At 44.8% G+C, this 21,738-nt stretch overlaps 1 protein-coding gene across 1 annotated transcript in view; it reads right to left on the minus strand.

Annotated features, from left to right (window-relative positions):
- Positions 1-3,635: 3,635 nt before the first annotated feature.
- Positions 3,636-21,738, minus strand: part of BARX2 (BARX homeobox 2) — a 34,310-nt gene continuing 16,207 nt past the window's right edge. The window contains exons 2-4 of the mRNA XM_056509862.1: positions 8,118-8,361; positions 5,652-5,736; positions 3,636-4,898 (exon numbers count right to left, since the gene is read on the minus strand). Coding sequence (XP_056365837.1) covers positions 4,644-4,898; positions 5,652-5,736; positions 8,118-8,361 — 584 coding nt within the window. The 3' untranslated portion in view covers positions 3,636-4,643. The remainder of the gene's footprint in view (positions 4,899-5,651; positions 5,737-8,117; positions 8,362-21,738) is intronic.

Here is a 21,738-nt window from a genome sequence, read left to right on the forward strand (position 1 = left end):
CCATGATTATTTTTCTTCATAGTTTTATTTTTCATGTAGGTTAATGCACTTAAGCTCTTCCCCTTTGCTTTTTCTTTCAACTACTTCTTCTCATCTCCTTTTCCAGTCCATTCTTGTATACTCTCCTTTTCCATTTTGCTGCTAAAGAAAGATGTTTGAAGGGGAGAAAACTGACAACCCTCTCAAACACCGAATTTCTTTGTACTGGCCTGAAGTCAAATGGATAAAGGTTTTTTTCTTTCCTTATTAATCCTTGCTGGGACCTGGGGGAACCATCCTGCAGGATGAGCTCAGTGCTTCGCACAATTACCTCAGGAGTGGGTGCAATAAAAGGTGGGTCCCAGCCAGAACTCTGGAGATGAGCACTTCCCATCCCTGTAGGGGAGCTGGGATTCTGACATCGGGGCTGGCTCCTTCCTGCCAGGGCTGGAAGCCAAATACCCCTGAACATCATCAGGGCTCAATCCCCAGGGCTCCTGTCTCTGGTCAGATTTCTGGGGTGAGCAATCGGCAGTCCTGACACCAGATCCTGAGAGGCACAAGAGTCAAGAGGCTTTTAGAGGAATGAAACCACCTCCAGGGCTGGCCCAAAGGCTGCTGAGCAGCACGTGGCTGTCCCTGGGGCTGAGGATGGGACTGTGGATTCCTCAGGGACCAGCTCCCGTGTTTCTCCCCAGATGTCTAAAATCAGGGCTGGGCTGTTTTTCCTGTGTCTTAGGGGCACAAGACAAACACAACTTTCAGCCCCCAGCCTCTCTTAAGGACTAAATCCCAGCCCAGACTTCAAACCCAGCTCACCTCAGCTCAAAGCCAGTTCTTGGCATTTCATTGACCTGACCAAAAATAAGCCCAAAGTGGAAAAAAACCTTAAAGCAAGAGGAAAAGGAGCACTTGCTCTCAACAGCAGCGGGGATCCCCACGTTTAGATCTACTAGAATTTGTAATTTTACTCCAGTTGAAAATGTAAATGAGTTTCCACACTTGCTCCTTGCTGTTTTTCCCCCATTCAAACACGTTCTGAATGTGCTTTCCGTGATCACTCAAGGGATTATCAGGGAAAATCATTCAGTGTGAGCAGCAGCAGAGAGCTAATTCTGCACTTAAATAATCACGTTGAAAAATAAGATGTTAAGATTGTTCCTCAGCCAAAAGAGGAACAAAAACATCTTTAGTGTCTTGTGGACTCATGAAAAACTAGCCCAGACAGCAAGAGAATTGCATTTTTACCCAGACTGACTCATAAATTATTAGAATGGGATTAACAAAGGAAAAAAAATAATTAAAAAATCACTGGAACTGTTCCCACTGTAAAGTGGGGCTGAGTCAGAAACAATTATGTTCATCTGGGAAGTGGGAAATGCCATTTTGTAAAATTTACTTTACCCTTTATTGGAAAATGGCCAACTTTGCTTTCCTTGGCACGTTAACCTATCATTAAAATTTTTGTAAATTTTGTATTCTCACATTTATCAGTTTCATTGGATAGCAAAGAAACACCACACACTGCTTCCTATCTCAGGGCAAGGAAGTGATATTTTTTCCTCTTTCTACATTTATTTCCCCACCCTGTTATATAAATTTATCAGAATTCTTCAAATTGGACAAATCCACTGGGTACCAACTGCAAAGAAAACCCAACAAATGGATCTGCATTATCCATTTGATGAAAAAAAACATTGGTTGAAGAAAATACTGAAGTTTCCAAATGCTGTGTTTACAGCACATCTCTGATTGGGTTTTTTTAGTTAAAAACTTCCCAGGATGGTTTGGGCTGGAAGGGGCCCTGGACCTCATCCAGTCCCATCCCCTGCCACGAGCAGGGACAACTTCCATTATTCCAGGTTGCTCCAAGCCTGTCCAATGTGGCCTGGGAACAGATTCAGTACAATATATTTCACTTTGACTCAGACAAGTTGAAATATCCTTGATGCTTTCCCTGATAGTCAGCTTTTGTTTCTAGAATAATCCGTACACAAAATTTGATTTAATCAGGTGTTCAGGCTTACAAATCAACTGAGTAGGAACTCTTGCAAAGCTTTTTGCAACTTGATGGTGAAACTCATTATTAGACAAATGATTCCCACTCAATCTTCCTGAGTACTGTGGTATTTGAGACTTGTGGAAACATTTTCTGTGGAGATAGGAGAGCTGATGCCACTATCCAAGAACAATAGAGGCTGATTACAGATTTCATAGATCATCTAATCTAATTCCTGTATAAACAGGCCATAGGCCTTTTTAAATTAAATGTTATTTCTAGTCCAATAGATACGGTTGAACTACAGCACATTTCTGGAAAGAAGAGACAAAAAAAGACATCCAGAGATAAAGAATGTGCAACAACTCAGACATTGTATTGTAGCTCCAGACGAGCAGCAAAATCTTGCCTCACCACTTTTGCCTCTCACTTGGACTGTCACAAGGCTCTGTGGAAAGAAAAATGGTCAAAGACAACTAAACTTTGATGCATTTAACGGTAGAGGAAACACTTTGCAATTCACAGCCCGTGTTTCCAACAGAACAGACAAGAGGGAAATGTTTAATCACATTTCTAGTTCACTATGACAAAGGAAAAAGGAGCTGAAAGGTAACAAATACCAGTTCTTTTCTTAGTTCCTTCCAGATGCCCAGTTCTAGTAAATTTGATTTAGGTTTAGGTGCAAACCTGTAGATGCACTCAAGTCAGTGGCTGCCTTTTCCCAGCTGATTATTGTGCACTCCACACTCAGGGAGTGGAGCACGTCCCACCCTGGCTTGGCTGAAGCAGGTGCTTTACCACGTGAAACTGCAATCCCTGTCTCTCACAGTAAACACACACAGTGAGTAGCACAGAGAGGATTACCTGGAAAGCATTTCTCTATTAAGCCTTTTCAAAAGTCATTCCCCAGGCAGGATTATACAGATTCATTTCTTCAAGGAGTTACCCACATTTTATAACATTAGCACTCTTCTAAGACAGGAAGTCCCACAAACTGTTGCTTATATGACTTCTTATTTATTTTCACCTTTCTGAAAGCCATTTTCAAGTTTTAAAGCACATCTTCAGTCACTGACTAGATGGAGAGCAAACAACAGGGTTTGATGAATGGCAACCATGGAAAAGTCTTGCCAAGCTGGGACACTCAACCATGAAAATAAACTGCACAAATTCTTTACCAAATACCTATTTTATGTCACCCAATGCAGCACAGAGCTAATGCAAAGCTGGAATCAGACACTTCCAAACACCAAGCAAGAAACTGGGGGAAAAAGAATCCCTTTCTCCCCACTCAACACTGCTGGGAAAAGCCATTTGAGATCTGTGTGTAAATCCTTGCCATCCCAAAAAAAGGGATATTCAGAAACCATCTTCAAAGGGCCACAAAGAGCCAATAAATGTGTGTCCAAACCTGGAGGAGGTGACAGAAAATAGTGCCCTTCTTCTGACACATTCACCCAGTGGCAAGGTGGCATTTACAACACCCTCACCTCCCTTAGAAAGTGCTACAAATAGAGCTTGTACAGTGATGTTAAGGAAAATCTGATTATTTCCATTTCCTCCAAATTTTGTTGGAATAGAAAAGTTTATTCCAGAAAAGCCCCTGCCTGATATTCTGAAATGAGAATCTCTGGAAAAGAAACAACAGTGACAACTGTTTGATTCATATATTTTATTTTTAATTAAAAAATAAAGGTTATCTTAATACATCTCTTGCAGCCTTTGGGCAAAATGCACCCAAAACAAGACTCTATAAAACATGATGCACCTTTTTTCTTGGCATACATCTTAAACAAATGCCAACTTCCTGCAGCAACTTTGGAAATCCATCATTTTCCCCAAACCCTGAAAACATTTAACAGTTCATTTAAAAAACCCCCCAAAAAAATTAGAAGTGGGCCCAAAGCAAAAGTCCCAGATCCAAGTACCCAAAAGCTTTTGGAGCAGACTTATATCCAAATGCTCATCTCATTCCAAGTTTTATCCCACATCACTGCAAATTCACAGCACCCAGACCACCCAAGGAGAGGCAACTGGAGCTGACCCAGGTGTGGATGTCCCTTTGGAAGCTTTAAACTGGGCCAAAGCAAACCTGGGGTCTGAACCATTTCCTAAAACAGTTGAAGTGGGGCCCATCCCTAACAGAATTAAGTGCTGGTTACAGGAGGAAATGGTGCTGTCAGAGCTCCCATTCCTCAGCTATCCCTGATCTGAGCCTAGGCCAAGCTTTTTGTCCACTGGCACCACACAAGGCAAGTTTAGCACAGTGACCCTCCAGCACACCTGCCCCCCTGCCTGGGAGAGCCCCAGGCTTCTCAAGGAGCTGCCTGGGGTTCTAGGCATGGCTTTCCCTGGAAACATGGCCCGGGCCTCTCTGCAGGAAGGCTCAGGCACCTGCCAGAGGAACAGGCTGGCACCACTCTCATGGCATGTCTCTGTTCCACCTGGCCCGTGATGGCTGATTCCCAAAGGCACAAAGTGACCAATCTTTAGACTTATTCACAAGGTCTACATACATATATATATATTTATATATATATGTACACACACACCATTACATACATATTTAAATATATATATACATATATATATTTGGTTTTGATTTTTCTCTTTTCTCTCTCTTTTTTTTTTTTTTTCTCTTCTTTTCCTCTCTTTTCTCTCCCTTTTAACTTAATGGTGTAGTCTCCTCTGAGGAAGGCTCTGGTGCATGTTCTGGACACCCCTCTGTCTCCAGCAGGACTTTTTCTGGGTTCTCCTCTGTTAGTTTTGGCTCCTCAGAGGCTCGAGATCCCTCCTGTGCCTGACTCTGAGCCTGGCTGTTCATTTTCTCCTCTGCTTCAATCTCCTCTGAGGTGGGGATGGAGTTTTTCTTTGGGCGGCCTTTGGGCTTCGTTGGAGCTTCCTGTCCACCCTTCAACACCTGCAGCAAAGAGATGAACTGTCAAGGTTCTGAACTGCTGGGCTCAGACATCCTGTTCCTATGCCTAATTCCCTCTCTCTTCACACCATTCCTGCAGCAGCAAGACACTCCAGCTAAGGATCTATATCCAAGTAATGCCAAATTTGTCAGAAGTGACAGCAACTTCTGCAGGTGCCACATACATCCAAAGGAACAGCCTAGAACTGCATCTACTCTCCCAAATCAGAAAACTGGTCACCTCCACTGGAGAATTCATCATGTTCCCACCAGCATTTATTGGGTGGTTGTCCTTTATAAAAGAGCATTTTAACTGGAAAAGGACCATGAAGATGAGAATAAGTGAAAGGAAGATATATAAGCAAAAATTAATGATACCAGGTCTCAAAACTGCTCCGTTTCCATAGAGCAGCAGTTTTTTTTTGTCTATGCACAAAACCAATCCCAGAAGCACTGAAATCACACAAATGCCAAAAATGCAGAAGGAGGTATTTTGCTTCTTCCCTCAGTTCTATTCTCATTTCTTTCACCCCTTTGCTTTGTTCTCCTCCTACTGCTTTTTGTGGTCCCCTCTAGCCCACCACATATGCTGCAGTAGGAACACTTTAAAAAAGGAGATCATCTCTGTGAAAAATGATCAGGAATAAAACAAAATTTGGTATAAATAGACACAGTCCCTTCACTATGTTCAGCTTCCAAATCTGTTCTTCGCAATTAGTTTTAAGAGCCATGGAGAAATTACAAGGACCCACTCACCATTTTCTTCCACTTCATCCTACGGTTCTGGTACCACGTCTTTACCTGGAGCTGAGTCAGCCCCAAGGATTGGGCTAAGTCGAGCCTGGGAGACAAACCAGACAACAAAATGAGTCTACAGAAGCCAAGAGGAGCTCAGGGGCCAGGTCTAGGCAGTCCAACACTGTTAGAGCATTCAGCAGTGTCTCTCTGATCAGTTTCTCAAGAACAGTCACACAAAAGTGATAAAACCCAAGAATTCAGAATGCAAAGACATGCTCCTGTGGAAGATGTAGGTGCTTGCAAGCTCTCTTTATGGCAGGGCTTGTCTGCCCTCTTCAAAAAATGAACCTGCTGCACTCCAACTGCTGATGCTCCATGTTTGTCCATTAATTGGGAGCTACTGGTACATCACATCTGTGTAAAACAGGTCACTGGTGTCTGAAGCAAACATGTAGGAACAGATGTCCAACATCAGCTGCTCTTCAGATCATATTTCTCCTTCACTACCTTCAGAATGGGGATCATAGTACTTGCCCATTTCTCATGGAGTAGTAGTAGTACATCTAAATCTATTAATTTCATATACATTCTGCTATTTAGGCAATTTAGGTTTCTAAGTGATTTATTTTTTGTATGTTTAGCTGCAGGGTATATGTGGCAGAAAGCCCATAATCCTGATTCATCCTCCACAAATCTCCAACCCATGGAAGTTCATGTGAACCCATTCATTATTTCTATATGAAAGCCCAGGATATGAAGCAAATGTGGCTCAGAGTAGCTCCTGATCCTTCCCCACCATGCCCCTGGCAGTTTTGTAATGGAGCTGCACGAGGGATGGAGTTGGAAATCCTCAGCCATGCCAGGAAAATGCCCCTTGGAGTCATGCAGGTCCTGCAGGTGGGACAGCTCCAACTAAGAGCCACATTCCACAGTACTCTGCATTCTGTGACTTTTTGGCAAATATCTCCTTGCCTTTGGATAGGGAAACACATTTGTCAAGGCCAAATTTTTCATAACAAAACCTTTTTTACAGCTGGGCTCCTTGGGCAACCAGATTTACATTTGTAAACACCCACACACCCTGCACCAGGTCTTTGTGCTCCACCTCACACTCAAGGATTCATGCTCTGGATTCACTCTGGACCTGCAGGCTTGTTCTGCCACTGCATTATATCTGAAGCCACTGATCTAAGACACCATTATTAACAGGAGTAGAAGAGGTCAGAGTCATTACCCTGATGTACTGCCCTCCCTCACTATGGATAAACCAGGGTTTCAGGTGCTATCCCAGGGCTACAGCCTCCTATCCAGGCCAAAAGCTGCAGCATTGAACACAGACCACAGTCCACTGCTTTGCCACGTTTCTGGCCATGAGCTGACAGAGAGAAGCTCAGCTTAGCCAACCCTTGTACCTTAGTGCATGTCTGGTAACACCTGGGTAATTTACCTGCAACCAGCTGCCATCTCTTGCCACACATCTTAATGCAACCAACAGTGCCTGGAAACCCAGGGAAACAAACACAGGGGAAGTGGAACACGGGCAGGAATTGCTCATCGGCCTCAGCGAAGCCAAGGAACAATCATATGAGTTATTAATTACCAGCCTTGAGTGGTTCAGCAAAGTGTCAACTATCTGGTGACGTGAAGCTGTTCCTGCAGGCACAGCAGGAACTCCAACACTCTATGAGAAAGGTTGGCTATGGCCAGGAGTTTTGGTCTTGCAGCAATCTGGTGACAGGCAGTAGGAGCAGAAAGGGCCATCTTCAGAATCAATTTAAACACTGGGACACTGCCCTCTGTGGAGTGCAGGGATTGATACCTTTCAAACCTTCTCCAGGTTTACAAACTTCCTAGGAATTGGATGGATCATTTCCCCATAATTTAAATTTGCAGAGTAGGATTCAAAGCTCTTAAAACAGTTAAAATCTCTCTTGGTTTGGCTTGTCCATGTGGTACCAAGTAGTGCCTAAGAACTTGCCTGTGCCTTTGCAAGGCAGGTTTTAACCCCAGGCTGTGTTTTCCAAGCTTATGGACAAGCCACCACCTTCCCACTGAATTGCTGGCCAAGGTGCTGGATGAAAGCTGGCTCAGGAGCAGCTGAAGATATCATGAACACACAGCCATGAACTAGCAGATCCCAGGGGCAGACAGGCTCCATCCTTTTTCAAGTGTGCAGCAGGAGTGGGAAAGGCAGAGATCCTTCTTCTCTGAGGATATCTGTGAACCTGGAGACCTGCTCCCAAGCATGTGCACCATCATCTGACACTTCCACTGATATGATCTATTCATGTCACCTTTGATCCCAGGAAAAGCAGCCTGGAATTTGAATCAGTTACCTGCACATGGATGCAGCCAACGGCAGTGGCAACTCGGTGGATGCAGAGGCAGCACCCCCAGGCAGGGAATGTTCAGCGTGGAAGAGCTGAGCAGGGCTGGAGCATCCCATTTGCTCATCCCTATTCCTGGTGTGAGAAACCCACCTACCTATCGGGGGTGGAGAGGTACTTCTGCTTCTGGAATTTCTTCTCCAGGCCCATGAGCTGGATCTCAGTGAAGATGGTCCTGCTCCGGCGCGGCTTCTTCGAGCGAGGCGGGGGCTGCTCTGCCTCCGACTCGCTGCTGCCCTGGGGCTCTCCGGGGGCGGCCTCGGCGGGCAGGAGCCGGGAGCCGCCCGGGAGCAGCGGCGGGAGCGCGGGCAGCAGCGGGAGCGCCCGCACCGGCGGGGAGCCTGCAGGGGAGAGGAGGGACGGTCAGCTCAGGGCCAGCGAGTTCGGGTAGCGGCAGTGCTGGGGAGAGGAGGCACCCAGCAACAGCCTCCCCGCCCTGCCGCTGCTCTTAAAGGAACACAAGCGAGAATATTCCCCTTTTGACCTGAGCCTTCTCCCAAATTGCACAGCTTTTCTTGGGCTGGGGAACCCTAACCCTAATCTTAACACTAACCCTAAACCTAACCCTAAAACTAAACCGAAACATAATCCTAAAGCTAACCCTAACCCTAACACTAAAACAAGCCCTAAGCCTAACACATTCCCTACCCCTAGACATAGCCCTAGCCCTATCCCTAACACTAAAACTAGCGCTAACCCTAACCCTAACACTAGCCCTCAACCTAGCCCTAACCCTAATCCTAATCCTAACCCTAGCCCTAGCCCTAACCCTAACCCTAACCCTAACCCTAGCCCTAACCTTAACCCTAGCCCTAACCTTAACCCTAGCCCTAACACTAACCCTAAATCTAGCCCTAACATTAACCCAAACCATAGATCTAACCCTAACCCTAACCCTAACCCTAACCCTAACCCTATCCCTAATGCTAACCCTAGCCCTAGCCCTAGCTCTAACCCTAACCCTAACCCTATCCCTAATGCTAACCCTAACCCTAGCCCTAGCCCTAGCCCTAGCCTGGACCGTAACTCTAACCCTAAGAGAAGGAAATGTAGGGACTCCATTTTTAGGACCTATTATAACCATTTAAATAATCTGTCTATTTACTGCAACAGATTAAACTCCAAGCAAAAGATGAAATATATCCTCATTCTGTTCCCAACTTTGTTTCCCAGGGGAAACTAGGAGAGGGTTCACCTGAGACAGTCACCTGCCCTTGCAGGTAACAGACAGTTCACAACTCACTCCATCCCCTAACAGGCAGCTACATCAGAACCACTCTCATCCTCCATTGCCCACACGAATCCTGCTGGCCATGCAGGAAGATGAGGATGAAGAGATCCCAAGAGTTCTTCACCGACTGAACTCTGCATCTACACCAACCAGTTGATACCAGCTCTAGAAGAAAAACAGCTCTGCTCCAGTCTTTTCAGGTCAGGGCTGTTCTGGGATGACAAATCCAAATATTCCCAAATACTAGAGGAAGTTCTGATGCACGTCAAGCCTTCTGATTTACAGCTATAGCAAATTCCTGCTCAGCCTTAGTCTCAGCAAATCACATGTTCCTTTAAAGTTTGGGCAGGGAAATTGAGCTACATATGGAAAATGTAATCTCACAGTAAGATTTACAACCTGCAGAATCTTGGGTAAGTAACTTTCTTGCTCTGTACCTTTTTTTAGCTCATTTGCAAGATGGAAACCATCCTCCTTACCTACATCACTGATGGTAAAACATGGATTAGAATTTAAGGTACACAAAGTATTCTGAGATCTTTAGATAAATGGGACTGTGGAAAGGAACATATTACACCAGCAGGCCTGATTGTGAAACCCTTCATATGAATCACCACTAATGAAAATAATGATCTCTAGACCTCAGTGAGCGCTGGGGTAAGTAACTCCACACAGTGAAAGAAAGGAGTTGCCAGTGTGGCCTGCTGATGACCTGTATTCCCCAGCCCTCTCCCCAGGTGTAGGGTTGTGATCCCAGGAACCAGGTCCTAGGTGAGCTGGGTACATCAAAGAACATCACAGGCTGTTGATTGTTGTTTCTCTCCTCAACCAGAGCAAGTTGTGCAAAACCTAGCCACTTACAAAGCAAGCTTGGGAAACTATTGTCAAAACCTTAAATCCCAACAGACTGGGATATAAGGATAGCTGTGACTACAGACCAGGGTTTAGGCAGACTGGGGCTTCAGTCTTGCTTTCTCCTCCATACCTCTGCAACACTAAAATCAAAATATTTCCATTAAATGTAAAGCTTTCCACTTAAACCACCAAGGAAGTGCTTGAAAGATGAGACTGGAATTGCCAAGCCAACCTTTAGCTTGTGTCAGGCTTTATCTACCTTTTTTTTCTGGGGATTTTTTCCAGCTGAAGACTGTGCTGATCAACAGCATCCCTGAGTAATCTGGTGGAAATTCTGCCTTGATTTGCAATTTCTGTGGCTGTTCAAAGATCATAAATCAGGACGGAGTGTGCTGTCCTTTGCTTTACACCACTGTCCTTTGCTTTACACCTCTGTCTTGCTTCACACACTAAATCTGTGCTGGTATTTATGCACCCTCTGACACCACCCAGCTCCACAGAAGGTAAAACAGATTCTGCTCCCATAGCCTATGTCCTCCTTGTCAAACCACCACTGTTCATTTCTGACACTAACATAACATGGGATAACATCACTGGGATAACATAAACTTGCTGACCCACCCATAGAACAGATTATTTCTTCTCCCTCAGCCAAATTTTCCCAAAAATCATCCCCTCTTGCCTCCTCAAAAGGTGTCTCCATTTCTAGACTCCTATGCAGGAACATTGAAGCCACCTCTGCCACGAGGGAGGTGTTCCTGGGTGTGCCATGAGATTCATGAGGACATCATGTGTTGATGTCTTCATTTGCAGCAGTTTGGACTCAGCCCCAGTACACAGTGCTCTTGGTCACTCAGGCTCCAAGAGGCTTCTTGGATCCCAGTTCTACCCTGTTTTGGATAAGGAGACTTAAGCTTAAACTTACTCCAGAAAGCAGTGGGCCCAGTCTTATTACATCCCCTTATTCCACTGCTGTGGGGTCCTGGTTCAACACTGCCCAGCACAGAGCTCCTCTACAGGCTCATTCTCCAAACCTCATCCCACAGCCCATTCCTGTCCTCGCTCATGAGTAGCTTTTGGCACCAGATCACTGATTATCAATACTTTTGTACCCCCATATATTTCCAGCAGGGCCCTTCATAAAGCACAAAATTACTCATGAATAATAAATCACCAGAGCTCAGAAACCCCTGCAAGGCTCCAAGTGACTGATACCTGATTTTTACAAGGAATTCTCTTCAAGGGAGGTCAGCAAAGTTGTTTGATATCAGAGCAAACAGGGATATTTGCTTTCCTGTATGGCATGGCAGCAGCATGTGGGAGCGCTTGAAGGCAGGGGACAAGCGACCCCAGAGCTTGAGATCTGCCTTCATTGAACAGAGAAAAGTCTCTTCAGGTTGTTTTCTAACAGTCAGGTATGACTAGGATTAAAGGAACTGCTTTTCAAGATCAGCAGCAAGGTCTTGGCTATTTCTGCAGGGTACAACAGTGGTTATTAGAGAAGAAAATGACACCAGAGTTGTTTGAGTCTGGGTTTTCAAGTGCTAAGCACCTGAATGAGGGGATACATTTTCCAAAATGCTCAGCAGCCAGCAGCTGTGCGCTGGTCAAACAGCTAAAAAAGCTCAGCACATGCTTATTTTTGGTGCCCACGTCAGGACACAAATTTATTTATGGCCCTTCTGAAAGTGCGGTGCTGCTTCTGTGCCAGTGGTGGTTCAAGCTGCCAAGCTGGCTCGAGTTCCAGGCGCTGAGCAGATCTCTGGGGCTGCTGACACCAAGTGTCTTGTATTTGTTTACCGTTTGTGCTTGTCAGAGTAACCTTTGCTTATGGTTTGACACCAACAGTTGCTTTCAGAAACCATCAAAATATAATGAAAACATCATGATCAGCCCAGCTTATACAAGACTCAGCTTTGTGCCCTCAGCCTGGTGAGGACACAGGACGGTCGTGGCATGGAGTAAGGAATAAGGATGGCATCTAGAAAAGACGTGGGGGTCAAGGCTGCAGATTTTTTGGGGGCAAGGCTACAGGTCAGAAAGGGGGCAATGCTTTAGTAAACCAGAAATAACCGACCTCTACGTTGCCTGAGCCAGCTTTCAGTTCCCAGGGAAAAAAGCCCAAGTTCAGTGTCCTGCTCTGGATCTAGTTATCCCAAAGTTCAAAGCAGCTGAAGCTCAGCCAGTCCATAGTCTCTAGGTACACTGTTAACATGACTCCCCTTAAACCATCTGTGCAGTTCTCACCCTGATAAAGCCTTGCCTTCCAAACACCATGAAATCTGAGGCAAGATCTAAACTTCACATCCCCCAGAGCTCAAAGGTACTTCTAGACTGACACGGTATTACAAGAATGGAATAATTTCCTAATCTTCAACAAATTAAATGCTGGCAAGCAGCTCTTGTCTGCTCAGCACTGTTGTGACACGCTCTGTCTCCCTAGCTGGGATGAATGGAGTGAGGAGCCCTTTCTTTCCATACCTGCCTTTCACAATGGCTCCACTGAACACGTTCTCACCTGCACTGTTGTGTGAGCACTTTTTCTGACCCACTGCTCTTTTGTACATGAGAACCCAAAAGCTGCCCACATAAACAAGAAAATGAGGAATTTGCTATCCTAGAAACACACCTCAAGCACTTCACTATTTCCATCTGAAACTCGTCAAGAGGCCCCACACTCCAGTGGTGAAACCACCACTGGTTTAGGACTGAGGAGCTCTCACTGCTGTCCAGGGACAATGGTCTCTTACTATGTGGTTTGCTACAGAAAAGTCCCAGTTTTATCTACTAGAATAATCTTAATCACCCCAAAGCCTAGGGTATTCTCAGGCTCACTCTGCTGATGAGTACTTCTCAAGTACTTGGGAAGAATAAGTATAATCCCATACTTCATATCATGCACAACTGAAGGAGAGCTGACTAAACAACAGATTTTTTCCTGTTTTTTTTTTGTTTTTTTTTTTGTTTTTTTTTGTTGTTTTTTTTTTGTTTTTGTTTTTGTTTTTTTGTTTTGTTTTTTGGTTTTTTTTTTTTTTGTTTTGTTTTGTTTTGTTTTGTTTTGTTTTGTTGGGTTTTTAAAAGGATTTGATTAATCTCAGTTTCAAGCAACAAGAAAGCTCTTATTTCTGTCCACCCCACAACGCAAACATCTGGCCACTCTTGCCAAAACTAACCAAGGGCTAAAAATAAAATCGACATTGGATCTGCAGAGCATTTTCTATGATCTGAAAACATTTTGCTTTGCTATTTAAATCTGCATTGGCAGCCACTACACTGTGAATAAAAGATCTGCAGTAAGCACTGCCCACAACACCTTGGCATGAATTGCCTTACTCAAGCCACACAGGTATAGGAGGACCCTGGACTCCTGTTTTCTAATTATATGTCAGATATTTCTGCAAAAAAATGTATCATGGTTTGATGTATCCAAGGATTTTTTTTTGTCAATTGTTTTTCTTTTCAGCAGCAACAACAAGAAGATGTTACATCAAGAAGATCAACCTGAAGCCATCTCCACTCATCTTCTGGGATGTTTCTAATAAACTTCTTTTAAACTTTTTCTGACCACTACCTAAGACACAGTGGATACATGACCACTGCAGAAGTTGTAATTAAAAATAAATACTTAAAACAAATCTTTTCCCCTTTTTTACCCCCTTCCCCCATCCTCCCTGGCTTAATTTCAACCCCTGCAGACACAGAATAGAAGGAAGAGAAAAGGGAAAGCACTAATTAGTTGCACGGTTTGACTGTCGGCAATGGAAGAACAGTTTTCCTCCCAGGCAAACTCAGTTTCCAAATGTTGTTTTGGAAAGTAAGAAAGAAAAAGGAAGGAAAGATTTATGGATCAGCTCCTCTTGGCAGGTCAGCCCTGCTTGAAGGCAGAATGAATCTCACTCAGAATGGGCTGCAGTGAAAGGTAAATAATAAAAGAAAATGAATTTACGACTCAGGAAGGTCTATAAATCTCTCATCTCCCAAGTGTCAAAACAAAGGGAACCAAGAACAAGTTGAGTTCATTTGGGCAAGAACTGGATTTTGCTGAAGGAGCAGGCAGTCTCCTGACAGGAATAAGCAAACCCTAAAGTGAAGCAAGGAAAACAAAAGAAGCAAAGAAATGTTGAGAATTAGTTGAACCACACACAGTTTCTTTAGTGGGGAGGGCATTACATCGACTTTTTCCACCATAGATCCCAAAAACCATGCCAATTCCATGGATCTCAGCTGGACTTTAGCACTGAGCTGAGCAGGGACCTGGTGCAATCCAGGAGCTCAAGGTGGGCCAGGAGCCAAGTGCTTAAAGACAACTCCAGGTACCCAGTGTGTGCTGCAGGACACACCACGTCCCCTCAGTCAGAGTGGGACTTGGCCTTGTGGCTGCCAGAGCTGCCAAAAGCTGACCAGACACAAAGCCTTACCCTTGTACAAGCTCTGCTCCTCTGCTGAGCTTCCTCAGGCAGCACATGGACCTGCAGCACCTCTCTTGTCCATCAGGAGCCCCACTGAGGGCAGGAAAGCAATTCTTGCACTCAGGTTAGACCTTATCTATTTTTGGTGACATCAGATTTAAACCTTTTCTGCTCCATCTGTACTAGGCTTAGGCACTGAGAAGTTCCCCACACATGGGAGACACTTTTTTATTTACTATTATAAGGTATCAGGGTTCTTCCCAAAACCAACACTGTACTCCACCAAGCACCCTGATATGGGCATAAAGGCAAGAGGAAAGGGAAGAACAGCAACAGGCTCTGCATGTACCAGAAAAGTTCACATCCTCTCAGGAACAAGTGCTTAGGAGAGGGAATTGCCAGGTCTCTGAGACTTCCTTGATCCAGCCCTTTCCAAGGGGCCTGGCCCACTTGAATCCCAAGTTTAAAATATTACCTGGGTGATGTTTCTGCTATGCAGCATGGTGGGAACAGATCCCACTGCTATGTCCATGCCAGGGGATGGCTCCTCAGCCAATTATGGCCTGGGCAGAGCTGGGCTAATGAGGTTGTGATACCTGTGCTGACAGCTTGGCACTTCCCAGCTGTGGGTCCATGAACTTGCCCTTGGAACATACTGGCACAGACAGTCCTTCAGAGCTGGAAGACCAGGCACAGCAACAAAGCCTCCCTCAGCTGTCCCTGAGCAAGGAATTGAGCTAAGAGGTGGTACCTGAGTGTGGAATTAGATGCTTTTAGCACCCCTCAAACAAAGCTTGGCCAGAAAGGTGGAGACAGGTAACTTGTCAGAAGCCCTTTGTATCTACCAGTTCAGACATTGATTCTCTTCTCATCCTTTTCAGACTTTCTGAAAGACAGCCCTCAGAGACTCTTTTCCATTTCCTATACCTCTGTCAGTCCTGGAAGATCTGGAAAACCTGCAGGGAATCCACTGAGTCTTTACAAGTGCCAAAGCTCAGCTCTATAAGCAGACTTGTCTGTATTTAATGGGAATTCTGGAACCAGGGGTGTTTGAAAATGCTCTTTGTTGCAATTCTTCTTCCTCAGCTCAGAGACAGTTAGCCCTGCTTTGGGAGAAGAGAACTGTCTGTGGTTTGGTTTCTTTTTCTACTTGCTCTCTTTCTTTGGATACACGTGGAAATCAGTTGTAACTAAGCTAGAGCTAAAGTCTCTGCACAAGAGCAGAGGTGAAGGGCACTTCTGGGATATTTTGAGAGCTTCCAAAAATAGTCTCAAGACTCAGCCCAAATGCAGAGACAAAATTTCCATAGGAATCATGTCATGGAAGCTACAGAAAAGCAGAGCAATCAAGCCTGAAATCTTAAGTGCAGATCTGGAACACGAATAGACACCACTGCTAAAATAAAATAGCACCAGTGAGGTTCCTTGGAGTAAAGTTTAACTGCTCCTCAACCAAAGACTGCAGGTATATTCACACTAGATTATTTTGCCACTTCAATGAATCCTGTTAATCTGACAAGGACCATGAGTCTTGCAAACGTTAAATACAACTCAGCAATACAGCAAAAACTGTAGCAAATGGCCTCTCTTCATTGTGGAAAATCAAGATCTAACTGATGTCCATAGCAAGATGCCCATCAGCTTCAGTGGAGCCAGGATTTCACCCACATGTGCCCACAGAAAGAAAACAGAAGACAAAACAGAAAAAAAAAAAAAAAAAAAAAAAAAAAGAAATTAGTGCAGCTAATTTTAGCACAGCTAAAATGATCAGATCCTTTTTTTAGGCATTCTGACTGAAAGCCAGTTCTTCAGGAATCTACGCCTCTGTATGAGCCAAGTGGGAATGGGAGAAAAAACTGGCATCTAATCAAATGGCAATTTTTGACCTCAGATTTTCAGGTGGGAGAAAACCTGGGCTCATCCAGGAGTCATGTTTAAACTTCCCTAAGAGAACAGTCTCTTCTTCAATCACCTTTCTGGGGTGGGGGGGAACAGGTTTTCAGCTAAATCTGTTACAAACAAAACCACTGATGTTGGTGGAGGTTGACTTAAAAGATGCTCATCCCCAAAGCATCTCCCACTCTGCAAATCCCAGTACAACTGCCCAGGGATGACTGGAGCTGGACACAGCTCCAGCTTCTGCTCCCTGTGGTCTGGGACACTTGGAGCTGTGACTCACTTCAGCCCAGTTCAAAGCCACAGGGGAAATTCTCTCAGCTCTTGGAGCTGTAGGATCCAGATTTTTCTGTTGTAAGTGTCTCCCATTAGCAATTTATCAACATATTGCTGTATAACTTCTCAATAATAATAGCAATTAATAAGTTTGAATGACACAAGGTGTGCATGCTGCAGACCTCCACAAAAACCAACACAAAAATAATTAATCCTTACTTATTAATGACATTTGATATTAATATTGTGCTTTTTTGTGTGTTTAAAGCCCTGCACACAGTAAATAACTAGCCTTGAACAGCTGAGAAGCCTGAGAGCCTCCCTGAACAAGACCTGTCAAACTCCCTGCTGCCACAGGCAGATGTGGAACACCTTGCCTTGGACAGGTCTGGATTTTAGGCAATTATCCATCCTAAAAACACATTCCAAAATTCACCTAGAGCAGCAGTGTCTCCAGGGATGCCAGATCCCTGAAGGATCCTCTGGCAGGGCTGGGGATCACCATTCTGACAAACAGCCTTTGCTCATATGGTGGGGAGGAGATGGAAATGCACCTTGAAGCTGGAGGAAAGGCCTGGCTGTGCTGTCCTGGGTGCTCACTGGGGTATCCTGGGATAACAGTGCTTTATTCCCAACTACTGGAAAGACACGAGCCAGCACTGACTGGTGCTAAAGGCTGCTGTCCCTGCACAGAGCAGCTTTTCTGCCAGGCTGTCAGTCAAGCAGAGGAGTGTGCCAGGACTCTGTCAGATCCTCAGTGAAGAGGAAAATTTATACATAAAGAAGATCTATTTAGTTTTAAAGAAGCATTAAAAGAATCTATTTGGCCAGCACTCAAGAAATCCTTTGTGGCAAATGTAATGGCACTGTGGCTTCATCAGCAGAGAATGAATCAGAACAGAATCCACTTCTGTACTTTGAATTCTTCTGCTTCATGTACTCAAATGACAGCTTGCCTTTTTGCTGGGAGCCCTCCTTGAGTCAAACCTGCCCCCTCCAGCCAAACTGAGCATGGGTCAGAGAGGTCCTGCTCATTGCCTAAGGCTGCACAAAAGGGACTCTGTCTGGGATTCTTCATCTTTAGCTGATGATTCCTTTAAATCCTACTCAGTGGGAAAGGAGGTGCTCTGAACACAAGCAGATCTACCTTAATATTTATTGGATACATGGGCCCAAGGCCATCGTGATTTCAAACAGCTCCCAAGGGAAGGCAAGTTTGGAAGTGAACCTTCATTCCAGACCCTTATTGCTTGGACTCAGAGGGAGTTCTAAACCCAGGCAACATCAATCCCAGAGAAATAAACACCAGCACATCTCCACAGACAACAACACCCAGGCAGTGCAGAGAAGTTCTGGGATACAATCCACCAGCTCCCTGCCCAGACTTGCACCAAGGGACACTTCGGGTCCACCAAGCCAACTTCAGCTTGAAACTCTTTCTTTTTAGCTGAGTTAAATACTGAATTCCTCAATACTAAATCATGTTAAATACTTCAGCCAAGAGTTCCCTCCATCACTGAGGAGAAGACTCAGCACTAGAGCTCATCACCCACTGGACTCAGACTTGACATGAGGAGCAGCCAAAGGATGAGAGAATGGAACAACTCTAAGGGGTGGATTTGCAGGAAGTTTCTGGTCTTGGCTGTTGGGGATGGAGGGGGAACACAGCACTAAGAAGCCAGAACTCTCAGGGTGTCTCAGCCTAAGTTGCAACAGTCTACCAAAGACAGACATGACCAGACATCATGGGACACTGTGAGAGGCCAGATGGATTCCTCTGTCCAGAGGGTGTCACTGGTCAAGGAGCAAGATTTGGATTTTAATAGAGAAATGTCCAGCTGGATGGAGCTTGTCCTAGCTGAGAGGGTGGAGTTTGATAGAAGGCTATGTCTGTCCTGTGCTCTGCTCTGCTCCCTGAGCATCTCTCCCTGGCCACTGCCCAAGCTTTGAGTCTATATGGACCTTGGGTCATTCTTATGTCCTCACATATCTGAGAAATTATTCTGCCTCAGGAAATCTCAGGATTTCACAGTTTCTAGCCAAGTTCAAGCACACAATGCCATGGATGCATAAATCAATCAGTCCCTCACTTCCTGCTCTGTTAATTATTATCTCAGCATCCATAAGCAAACACCAGCCTTGGCCAGCTGACTAGCTGTGCACACAAAAGCACTCTTCAGGTTTCTCAAGCCCACCCTTGTGTGAGCTCCAGCAGAAAGCTGGCCATAAATATCACTACCTCTTCCTGCCCCACGGCTCTAAAACACACTGCTGAGTGACACATGGGAAGAAAGAGAGTGCAATTGTTTCTCAACACCAGACTGTGTAAATTTTGCCTGATAGATCCTTTGGAAAACACTTTTTCCTTCTCAGGAGAATAGTGGATCAGTGTTTAAAATACACAGACCTTCTGCTCTTTTCCTCCCTGCTGAAATGAAAGGGGGACTTCAGCAAGTGCCAGTGTTAACCTGAAATGGACCTGTCACATCTCAGCAAAGCCTCTGCCTCTTAGAGCTGTGGCTTATCATCTCAAGGATTGATTCATCAATAATTTTGCCCCCATCAGGGCACATTTAGCAGAGAGCTTGATCTCTCTGAGCTGCATATATGATTCTTTGATTTTGCATCTGCCTGAACACAGAGAAAACCCATCTCTATTTCCTCTATGGACAAAAATAAACTCTGTGGACAATTTGTCTGAACAGCTGCACAAACAATGCAATTTAGAAGGATGCAAACGATACATGAGCAGGTTTTGTTCACAGCCTGCCTGTCCTTTGTGGTTGCCAATTAGATCAGTGGTCTTAACCCAGCTCTGGTGGCTGGGTAAGGAGGAGAGACACGCACAGGGAACAAAGCTGAGCATAATGGACATCCCAGTGTTATTCCAGGAAGCTGAAACCCTCTTAACAGAGCCTAGAGCACCCTGGAAGAGGATTTCCTCTAAACCTGATCTTTTTGTTTGAATAAGCTGACTATGTCACAGCTTCCATAAGCACAGGACATGGCTATTTTTATCCTCTGCACATCAAATAACATTACGCCCATGTTACCTCATAGATCCAATCTTAACTGAAAGAGAATGAATTGAGGACAACTAAGCTTTCACTTTTTGGAGGGGTAAATACACAGCTGGATTTCCAGGTTACAAAAACTTTTCACTGCCAACCATTCTACAACATAAAAATCAGTCTTGGCAACTTCATTCCCGAAGCAGCTTCCTTGACTTCAATGCTCTCTGTATTACATGAAGTCAGTCATGAGCTGAGGATGTTGCAAGAACCACCAGTCATGGCTCCATCTCCTCCTCTACCTGCAGCCATATGTGCCCCATATGCACATGGGGAGGCTGATGCTCCCACCAGTTATACCCCAGTCTCCCAGCAAGCTGATGGATGGAGCCAAGACCCAGCGGGGTCATTCCAAGCTCAGTGGCATATTGGGGTTTTTCAGCTGAAACACAAGAGAGTTTCACTCTTACAGAAATTCATCTAATCCCAAAAAATAAGCTGAAAAATGGATGGGCAGTCCCCAAATGGACACACCAGAATAAACAGTTCCATGAGAAAAACGTCAGCCTCAGAGTTGCAAAGCGCTTTGGAGGCATGAAACCAGGTTTGTGCCAGAAACTGATGACAAGGTTTTCCCGGATACCAGGCTGTCCTCACCACACCCCTGACACAAGGGTGAGCCAGAGATTCCAGCTGGTGAGCTTCAGCTGTGCTGACCTCCTCCTGCTCAGAGGAGCTGAGGCTGCCCCTTCCCTGGAAGTGTCCCAAGCCAGGTTGGATGGGACAGTGGAACTGGATGACATTACAACCCAAACCATTCTGGAATTCCATGATTCTGTGATCTCCAAAGGCAAGCCCTCACTCATGTCCAATATTAGTCTGTGCTATTCTTTCTGATAGGAAGTCAGCCAAGGAAACACTGTTTACACATCTCCAGACAAATTTAGATTAGACTTTGGGTGGAGATAGGGCCCTAATTAATCATAATGGATGGAATTAGGTTTCTACAGTGCTCAAATTCAGCCTTAATTGTGAATTAATGCCCTTATGGGAAGAAATTTTAAAAGGACAACTGTTGCAAACAGCTCCAATCCAGAACTACATATGTGCCCCTGGAAATGCTCTGATTTAGGGATTGAGGTGGGAAATTTAGGGATCCAGATGGAAAATCTTCCCTCAGTCTAAGATTTGAAGTCAAAGCTTTGGTTAACACCCACCTCTGGTTTCGTCACTCATGGATTCTCCTCTGAGTTCTCCACAGCCCCTGTCACAGGGAAATGAGGCGTTGCCATGTTCCACAGGGATGCTGGAATAATCTCATTACAATGCCAGCTATAAAATAGGCAAGAAACAACACAGCCCTTTCTTCCCTTCAAATGTAGGTGGGTGTATAACTCCCACCAGCATAAAAAACAACTTCAGGCTGATGGGAATACTGTCACATTCCCACTGACTTCACTCTGTCCCACAAAAGCACCAAAAGAACGAAGTTCTGTTCACTTAGGTGTAAATTTGGGGAAAGAGGACCTCAGACACAGCATTTCCATCCCTGGCACTGCCTGAATGTTCAGCCTCAGCCACTGGACTTCTCTTTTCCCACATGCCAAGTGATGTGATGTGGTGTGGGAAGCAGCCAGGAGCAGCCATGGGGAGCAGAGGTGTTGCCATCTCCCATTAAAGCATTGCATGAGTGCTGTGCTGAGAACTCTCGTTTGTGTCACACCATTATGAAATTCCTTGATGTGCACTAATATATATGTTAATTTGGAAGCAATGCATGTGTCCTGTTCTTGTGCAAGCAGCAGTATTTCCATGGGAGCTCCTCCAATAACAGGCACAAAGGCAGTGTGTGACTTTTACAACAAAAATAAGTTTTTCAGCTCAATTTTTAAGAAGTTCTCCCCACCCAAGAAAGACATTCTGCCCAAGATCAGCCGTCCCTGCCAATTTCAATTGATCTAAAAAATTTAGATTGATTAATTTAGTTGATCTAAAGAATTCTGCAGGGAATATTTTATGTATCTCCCAAATCCCACCACT

The sequence above is a fragment of the Oenanthe melanoleuca genome, chromosome 24 (genome assembly GCF_029582105.1).
Source record: "Oenanthe melanoleuca isolate GR-GAL-2019-014 chromosome 24, OMel1.0, whole genome shotgun sequence".
In the NCBI taxonomy this organism is placed as follows: Eukaryota; Metazoa; Chordata; class Aves; order Passeriformes; family Muscicapidae; genus Oenanthe; species Oenanthe melanoleuca.